At 44.6% G+C, this 9404-nt stretch overlaps 1 protein-coding gene across 1 annotated transcript in view; it reads left to right on the forward strand.

The window, feature by feature from the left end:
• WDR64 (WD repeat domain 64) overlaps positions 1-6760 on the forward strand; it is a 56474-nt gene extending 49714 nt beyond the window's left edge. Inside the window, exons 22-26 of the mRNA XM_006761342.2 lie at positions 150-338; positions 2084-2189; positions 2690-2770; positions 3915-4028; positions 6402-6760. Coding sequence (XP_006761405.1) covers positions 150-338; positions 2084-2189; positions 2690-2770; positions 3915-4028; positions 6402-6485 — 574 coding nt within the window. The 3' untranslated portion in view covers positions 6486-6760. The remainder of the gene's footprint in view (positions 1-149; positions 339-2083; positions 2190-2689; positions 2771-3914; positions 4029-6401) is intronic.
• Positions 6761-9404: the final 2644 nt, after the last annotated feature.

Consider the following 9404-nt stretch of genomic DNA (forward strand, 5'->3'; position numbering starts at 1 on the left):
CCCCCCCCCTTTTTTAAAAAAAAAAAAAAAAAAAAAAAATCAATAAAATATATTTAAAAAAAAACAAAACAAAAAAACCCTTGTCGTTAACAAAATAACTTCACTGAATTCCAGTGACTGTGTACTCCCTATCTTTTGCCTTTCCTTAGGCTCTGGCATGCCCTCAATGGTCATTACTGTGGGTACTTTGGACAGCGAAGGTCCTTTGACCTCGCACAGACAACTGATTTCATTTTGCCTTGTGATGTTAATGAGTACCCCATAGAAATAAAAGAAGAGAGCAAGTTCACAGAAAATAAACAAAAATATGACTATCCTCTGGTATTTGACCGGCAAAGGTAAGGCCATTGGGTTTCCTTTAGAGACCAGACAAGAAGTAAGCTATTATCGGCTTTGCACAGTTGCAGTATCGTAGCCAATGAGTTTTATCCAAGGTGTGATTATTGCTAATTTAGAAATAATAATAATAATAATAATAATATAATAATAATAATAAAACTATTATGATACCATAACACTGTGCTGGACATGAAAACTTCAAAGGCGAAAAACTCAAAACTTTTCAATTATTTTGCAATTTAGTGGGAGGGTGCACAAAGATTTACAATCCTATATAATAAAAGCCTAGTATGCAAATTGTCCCCTCCACCAGCAGGTCCTCCGGGAGTTCAACCAGGGGTCGGGCTGGCTAAGGGAAGGGAGGGATTACCCAGCCGGCAGCCAGCAGCCGCTAGGGACCCCACCCGTGTACAAATTTCGTGCACTGAGCCTCTAGTTCAGTATAATAGTACTGCTAAGAATATCAATTCCTAAGATAATCAAAGAGGAGCAAATAAGATTTATCCAAATAAAGAAGACCAAAGAGGCAATTGCCTAAGCAAAGGCACAAAATGATGAAACACTATTATATAGTCATTACCATTCAGGGAGCAATTAGAGAAGACATGGTAGAAGATAAAGCAAGAAAAATCTATAGGTTTCAGAAAGGAAGGGAGAGGGAGACAGAGAGATAGAAACATCAAAGATGAGGATTGATCGGCCACCTCCTGCAGGCCCCACACTGAGGACCGAGCCTGCAACCCAGGCATGTGGCTTGACCAGGAATCGTGACCTTCTGATTTATAGGTGGAGGCTCAACCATGTGGGGCATATAAAGACCAAAGCAAAATGAGCTTTTGTTATGGCCAACATAAAAGATTTTCAGCTTTACTGACATCACTGTGACAAAATGTTCAAGAGGAAAAGCAGGTCTGGAGAAAAAAAAGATCGTGTGTATGATTGTCTAACCACTAAGCAGTACGTCTGAAACCAACACAAAATAAAACTGGAAAAAAAAGATACTGAGTTTGGTTTTGGACAGGTTGAAGTCTAAGATGCCTGTGGGATGTGGTTTTTTTAAACTAGAGGCCCGGTGCACGACATTCATGCACTGGTGGAGGGTCCCTCAGCCTGGCCTGTGCCCTCTCACAGTCCAGGACCCCTCGAGGGAAGTCTGCTGAGGAGTCCTTAGCGCTGCCACAGAGGAGGGAGAGGCTCCTGCCACTGCGCTCGCCAGTCATGAGCCCAGCTTCTGGCTGAGCGGCACTCCCGCTGTGGGAGCACACTGACCACCAGGGAGCAGCTCCTGTGTTGAGCGTCTGCCCCCTGGTGGTCAGTGCGCATCATAGCAACCGGTCTTTCCGCCATCCAGTCTATTTGCATATTAGCCTTTTATTACATAGGATGTTTTCAATGCTTAGTTATGGCTTTTTAAACATATGCAAAAGTAAGTTTTAACTAAGTAGAAGCTTCCCTGAGTCACCCAAATATCAAGCATTGGTTTGGTACCTAAGGTTTCCTCATCCTTACTGTGCAGTACTTTTCCCAATGGCTATATAATGAATTTAGCAGCACGGAATGCTCAGGTCTAGTAGAAATCGCTTTTGTTCGCCTGGAGAGAAATCTGGGAAGCCAAAGGGAATAAGACTTACACACAGAGGTGGCATCGTTAGGGCTGGTGCCATGGGAGCCGGGGGGTTTGGGACCCAGATGGGGAAAGGTGTGGATAGGTGCGTAACAGCTTTTCTTATGTCCTCTTGTGCAGGTGGCAGAGACTGAGCTCCATGGCTTTGCTTTTCAAACGGACGCCTTCCAAGCCCTTTAAAGTGGAGCATGATTTTAAGTTTTTCAAGTCTCTTTCTTCTCCCAAGGTAATTCTTAAACACCCAACAAGAATACTGTAGTTATCCTGAATTATCATATGTACAGTATATCAATTTGCTATTGCTGCTATGATAGATTACTATAAACTAAGTGGTTTAAACAACACATTTATCACTTGACTGTTCTGTAAGTCAGAAGTCAGACCTGGGCTCGGCCAGTGTGAGTCAGTGGTTGAGCGTCAATCTGTGAACCAGGGGGTCATGGTGTGAGTCCTGGTCAGGGCACATGCCCCAGTTGTGGGCTTGATCCCCAGTGTGGGGCATGCAGGAGGCAGCCAATCAATGATTCTCTCTCATCATTGATGTTTCTATCTCTCTCTCCCTCTCCTTTCCTCTCTAAAATCAATAAAAAATAAATTTTTAGGAAAATGGCAAAAGCTTGCCTAAGGCCCTGCAGCTAAGAAGTGGCAGAGTCCATTTGAACCCAGGAATTTTGCCGCTTACGGAATGTCCCCTTTTCATTAAACATCCGCTCCTCTGTTTTGCAGATTCGAAAGTATGCCTTGGAAAGTTACTTGACTGAAAACAGAGAGGCGGGGATTATTTTTGGTTCTCTGCCCATATACAGGGTGAGTTGAATGCTTTCAGGACTGGAGTGGTGACGGGACAGTAGGGAATCTCACATCTCATTCCCGACCCTGGGCTCCCAAGCCAGGTCGGAGAAAATCCACACCACTGGGCTGACTGATGTCTCCATCACCAGGCTGTGTCCGACCCCGAGAGGCCTTCGGTCTGTGTGGCGGCGGCCTTGATCACTTACCTCTGCCTTCCCCGTGGAACAACCCCACAGGGAACTGCTTTGAGCTTTATCCCAGCTCTTCGTTATCATTTAGCCTGGCACACACACCTGTCATGCTCTGGCCCCCGCCTGACCTGCGTGCCCTCATTTCCACCACCTTCTCCCATGACCCCTATCCTCCAGCTGAGCCAGACTACTTGCTGCTCCTTAAGCATCAGCATTCCTCCCTCCTCAGTGACTTTGCCCGTGCTGCCCCGCTGCCCAGAATTCATCCGCCTCTTGTTTCCCTCCAAATCCCCCCTCATCCTTCAGGTCTCCATTCCAGATCACTTCTGTCAAATCAAAGAACCAATCGGTTAACCGAGAGTAATAACATGAAGATAAAATATTTCAACTTAATTCTAACTTATTATTTCTTGAAATGTTACCCCTCCTTGCCCAAAACGCCTTCATTGTGATGAGTATCAAACTCTTAAGCTGCAGGTTGATGTTGAGGGTGAACTATTAAGAATTAATAGTGGGGCCCTAGCCCGTGGGTCTCAGTGGATAGAGCATCAGCCTTCGGACTGAAGGGTCCTGGGTTTTATTTCAGTCAAGAGCATGTACCTCCATTTCAGGCTTGATCCCAAATCCTGGTCAGGACACGTGTGGAAGGCAACCAATCAACGTGTCTCTCTCACATCAATGTTTCTATTTCTCTCTCTCTCTCTCTATCTCTCTCTCTCTCTCATCTCTTTTCCTTCTCTTCCACTTTCTCTAAATATACCTTCCACTTTCTCTAAGAATCAATGGGCAAATACCCTCGGGTGAGGATTAATTAAAAATAAAATAAAAAAAGAATTAATAGTGGGCAACTGTGAAGGGGAGTATATTTTAAAGCAGTTGGAACTTCTCACTCCCTATCCCCCACCCCTGAATTCACATTACGGAAGTAATCACTTGAGTATGTCTCACTCTTCACTTGTGGTTCGCAGGTACCAAGCCCCACGAGTCTGAAATTCCTTCCGCTCATTGGCTCAGAGGTCATAAAGGAATCTTCTGACGCCTCTCCAGGAAAGAAGAAGGCAGGTCATGTTCAACATGAAAAAGTAAGTTAGCACTTGGGATTCCATGGTCCATCCCATTTCTGTTGGATTGGTATCATCTGCACCTAAATGAATAACAGGTAGCAAACACAACAAAAAAGCTGCTTTGTCCTATGTAATAAAAGCCTAATATGCAAATTGAACAAATGGTGGAACAACTGGTGGAATGACCAGTCGCTATGACGTGTACTGGCCACCAGGAGGCAGATGCTCAACACAGGAGCTGCCCCCAGCCCGCAGGCCCCAGGCCAGCCAAGACGGGTGCCAGTGGTACCAGTGGGGGCCCTCTGATCACCCCACCAGTTGCCCCACAAAGGGAGGTGACCGGCAGTGGCAGCAGGGCAATTGGGGGCAGGGCCGGCCTGTGAGTGGGCAGTGCCAAGCCGGCCAAGATGGGTCCCAGCAGGCCCCCTCCCCCAATCGCTCCACAGATCAGCCCTGATCTCTGGCCAGGCCTAGGGACCCTACCCGTTGCATGAATTTCATGCACCAGGCCTGTAGTCTATATATACAAAAGCCTAAGCTACTGGCCAACCGGCTGGTCGCTAGGATGAGCACTGACCACCAGGGGGAAGACACTCAACTATTGATTTTTTACAGAGAGGAAGGTAGAGGGATAGAGAGTTAGAAACATCGATCAGCTGCCTCCTGCACATCTACTGGGGATGTGCCCGCAACCCAGGTACATGCCCCTGACCGGAATCGAACCTGGGACCCTTCAGTCCACAGGCTGATGCTCTATCCACTGAGCCAAACCGGTTTCGGCCAGGCCTCTAATTTAATATAGAAAACTTGACCATAATTTTGTTAGCTTGTGCACTTAATGAAGAAAATGTGAATGATTCTTGTTATCAACAATTCTACCAATTGTTTGAGTAAGAATTTTTGGCAATAGCAGAGTTTTTGTTATAAAAATTATTTACTTTTATTTTTTTAACAAAGGCAAATCAACCTTTCTTTCTTTTTTTTAATACTAGTATATTTTTATTGATTTCAGAGAGGAAGGGAGAGGGAGAGAGAGAAGAATCAATAATGAGAGAGAATCATTGATCAGCTGCCTCCTGCACGCCCCCTACTGGGGATCAAGCCCACAACCTGGGCATGTGCCCTTGACCGGAATGGAACCTGGGACCCTTCAGTCTGCAGACCAACGCTCTATCCACTGAGCCAACTGGCTATGGCTATATCAGTTCCTTTTAATTTGTTAAGTGATGGATAAAACACAGTGGTATAAATAATCCAAAACTAACAGGTAAATCAAAAGAGTGTTAGAGTTTTATAATTGGTTTATTTTATGCCCCATATGTGCATTGCTTTGCCTCACCTGGTATTAAAATATGTAGAAAACTAAAAAAAGAAAAATCGGTGAAGTTTAGGAAGCTGCCTCAGCCGTTAGGACGTTGATCTGGGGAACAAAGTCTCCCACTTGGTCTCAGGGGGAAGGAGGAGCAGTCACGTGACCCATGAGTATCCAAGCCCAGGCCGCAGGTAGTTAAATGTTGACCTTGGAGCCCTGTCAGTCTTTTTCTTTACCTTGGAACTCTCTACATCTGCTCTTCTCTCTCTCTTCTTCCCCATCATGGACCATACAATCAAATTGACGTTTGCTTTAAATATTGGCTGAACATGATTGACAATATTAGACACTTCTTGATGTGATTTTTTAATGAGTCCAACATTTTATGTGTATAACTTCCAAACATACCCAATTCCAACCAAGACGAACTTTCCTTTCTCATTTGTGGGATCATCACTGGATTTTATTTTCCTGTAAGTCACTGGACGCTGGCGAAATTATTATACAGTATGTCTCTGCTGTATCTCCGCCTTAGCAAGCTGCTTTGCTCTGTTTCGTTTTAACCAATCCTTTACAGTTTGGGCAGTTGAGTGACAGAATGAATAACTGCCCAGTCAACTATTTCTAAAGCATCTGCTCTTCCACCCATGCCCTTCACCTTTCGGTAGCGCCCCCTTCTGTTTTTAAACATTTTACCCCGGAGGCACCCAGGATAGTTAAGTGAATAAATAGACTTTCTTTCTAGGAGGATGAAAATCTCTGCAAAACTTAGAGGTGCAGCCTGGCCACGTAGCTCAATAGTAGAGCATTGACCTACGAACTAGGAGGTCACAGTTCAATTCCCAGTCAGGGCACATGGCCATGTTGTGAGCTCGATCCCCAGTAGGGGACGTGCAGGAGGCATTCGATCAATGGCTCTCTCTCATCATTGATGTTTCTCTCTCTCCCTCTCCCTTCCCTTCTGAAATCAATAAACATAGTTGGTTTTTTTTTAATTAGTGGTGCAACTTGACTCTAGAAAATAAATGATGTTTGTCTTACAAGGCTAGTTCTTAACCGACATGTCCTTTATTTCACAGCTGCAGCGGAGGAAAAGTCTGAAGAGGAATTTAGTCCCACAGATCAACCTGTCGCCTTTCTTCTTCCCAGTCATCCCCAAATAAGAGAAAAATGAGAGCTGGCTGCCAGGGCCGAGCTGCATAAAAGCACGGCCTGAAGGAGAGGTCGGGCTTTAGTTCAGGATGAAAGCGAAGGTCCATCAGACACTTGTCACCCTCTCTGTACCCTCAGACCCGCTGACGCCTGGAAAAGCTCATTCGTGGAGCGCAGGTGGCCTCATCTCTGAACGCCAAGCAAGCTGCCAGCAGCCAGGCGGCCAACATCTGTCACCCATTGAAATGCACTTAAGAGACTGGCAGTGTTTCTTGTGTACCGTCGGCAAAATGACAAAGGAAACAGAGAAAATCAATCGCATATGTAAAATAATATGGCCCTAGTTATTACCTTTCCACCTTCCCCAGTATTCAACCTAACTCCTAGCCAGAATTATCCAACGGTACACGTTAAGAGACAAAAAAGATCAGAAATATAAACAATAAGATGGCAATAAATACATATCCATCAACAATCAAATCTAAACATCAAAATAAATGAACAACGAATCGAATGAACAAATTAAACTGATGAATAAAATAGAACCAGGGGCATGGAAACATAGAACAGACTGAGGAATCTCAAGGAGGAGGGGGTAGGAGGAAGCTGGAAAGATTAAACCAAAGAATTTACATGCATATCTGCATTGCCCTGAACACAGACAATACGGCTGGGAAGGCCTGGGGGGTGGTGGGGTGGGATCCGGGTGGAGGAGGGCAATGGGGGAACATCCGTAATACTCTCAACAATAGAAATAAAAACTCAAGAGATAATTATTTTGCTGTGGCATACAAAAGAATTGTTATTAAAAGGAAAAATGTAACAGTCAACTCTCTAGCTTTTTTTTTTGTAAGAGAACATTTATTGGGTGAATCCCAGAGGTAGATTCCTAGAAGCAATGGGCTTAGGAAACAGGTGGCAGAGGTAACGGAAGGGCCCTTGGAACTTGGGAGAGAGGAAGCTGATGGTGACGTGCCGGGGCAGGGAGGGAAGGGGAAGGGAAAGGCAATGGCTCCTGGGAGGGAGAGGCACTGGGTCCTCCCTCCTAAGGGCTTTAAGGTGGAGATTTTAGGGGGGCCCCAGGGAAGGTCTCAATAGATCATTCAGCATCTTTCCAGGTGTCCTTTCAGGGTTGTGAGCTCCACTGATTGGTTGGCGCCACGAGGGCAGGGGTCATTACTCCATGCAGCTGGTCCCACCATCAGCCTTCAGCAGTGGCGGGTTCTGTTGCTCCTCTGGGCCTGGAGCTGAAATACAGCTGGGGCCTAGATGTTCTCTCTCAGGAGGAAAGGTCAGGGGGGCCAAACCCCAAGACCAGCGATATGCAAGGGGGTAAAAGTCACCCTGGGGCGAGTCCCACCCTACCATGGATTGTCCATTGCTAGTGTTAATGTAAAAAAACCATTGAAACCTGTAAAGAATTTTTGTGAGTTTATTTGAGCCAAACTGTCGACATATGCCGGGAAGCAGAAATTCAACGAATTGAGATAGTGCTCCGGAGAATGGCGGGGTTACATCCGTATTTATACATGAAATTCATAGGTGACAGATGTAAGGAGGTGGGATTAAGCGAAGCGGGGGGTGCGGGGGGGAACCTCTGTGATAGGATAAAAAGTAAAATGATGGACACATACTTAGGGGGGTGCAGGAACAATTAACATGATGATGAAGGAATCTGTGGTATCTGTCCTGGGCCCAGCACACCTGGCTGTGCCCTAGGGGCTCCATAAAAAGGGAAGTTACAAGTTACCCAGGCACTTCAAGGGAATGTTATCTTAGAGGCAAAAAGACAGACAGGCTCAGTTAAGGCACAGGTTGACCTTATCAGTGAAGATACCGGCCTAGGATGTAACTGCCCACCATAACTGCTTTTAGTTAAGGTTTAATTTCAGACCATCCTTTGTGGTTACTTCAGGTCTCTGAGTCTGCACAACTGCCATGCAGGCCTCCCCTGAGCTTGTCAGGTCAGCATGTGGCCCCTTTCGTCCACACTAGGCACCTATGGCTTTCCGCCCTGATGTCCTTCTGACCTGGCCCACCTTCCTGTCCGCGTAAGTGCCTACACCACCAGTAGCTTTGGCGTCTGGTAAGAACCTGTTTTCTGGCTCAGCGATGGCATCTACTTGGGCACTTGCATGGCAAAGGGTTCTTTGTCTTTTCTCGTTAGGGAACTGTCATACGGAAGAAAATATTCAGAGTTTCTTAGGTCAAGTCAGAAGGTATTTTCATTTAGTCTAGAAATGACTCGAGATGAGTAGAACTTGAATAATTATCTGAACTTCCTAGCGGTAATCACTTACTACCTATCACCTACTATCTTTTAACTCATTGATTTTGTTACTTGGACCAAATGATTCATTTCACCAATGGGGACTCATGTGAAAAATAAAAATGCATCTAAATTTGATCGATAATAAATGAGATGTTAATTAAGTCATATAAAATAAATCTAACTGGTTTTTCTTTTTCTTTTTTTTCACTTAAAAATATCCTTGAATCCTTATTATATAACTTGTTATATTTAAAAAAAATAGCTTTTACTTTTTGTCCAAACTCCTCTATGTAATTTCCAGTTATTTAAGTGGAAATTAGTTATTTTCTGTAAGGCTTATTTCAGCCAGTTTCCTCTCTTTCAGAGAAAAGAGCATGATTTACTGTATAGCAGTGGTTCTCAACCTTCCTAATGCCGTGACCCCTTAATACAGTTCCTCATGTTGTGATGACCCCCAACCATAAAATTATTTTCGTTGCTACTTCATAATTGTAATTTTGCTACTGTTATGAATCGTCATGTAAATATCTGATATGCAGGATGTATTTTCATTGTTACAAATTGCACATAATTAAAGCATAGTGATTAATCACAAAAACAATATGTAATTATATGTGCGTTTTCCGATGGTCTTAGGCGACCCCTGTGAAAGGGTCGG

This window comes from Myotis davidii, unplaced genomic scaffold (assembly GCF_000327345.1).
Source record: "Myotis davidii unplaced genomic scaffold, ASM32734v1 scaffold174, whole genome shotgun sequence".
NCBI classification, from domain to species: Eukaryota; Metazoa; Chordata; class Mammalia; order Chiroptera; family Vespertilionidae; genus Myotis; species Myotis davidii.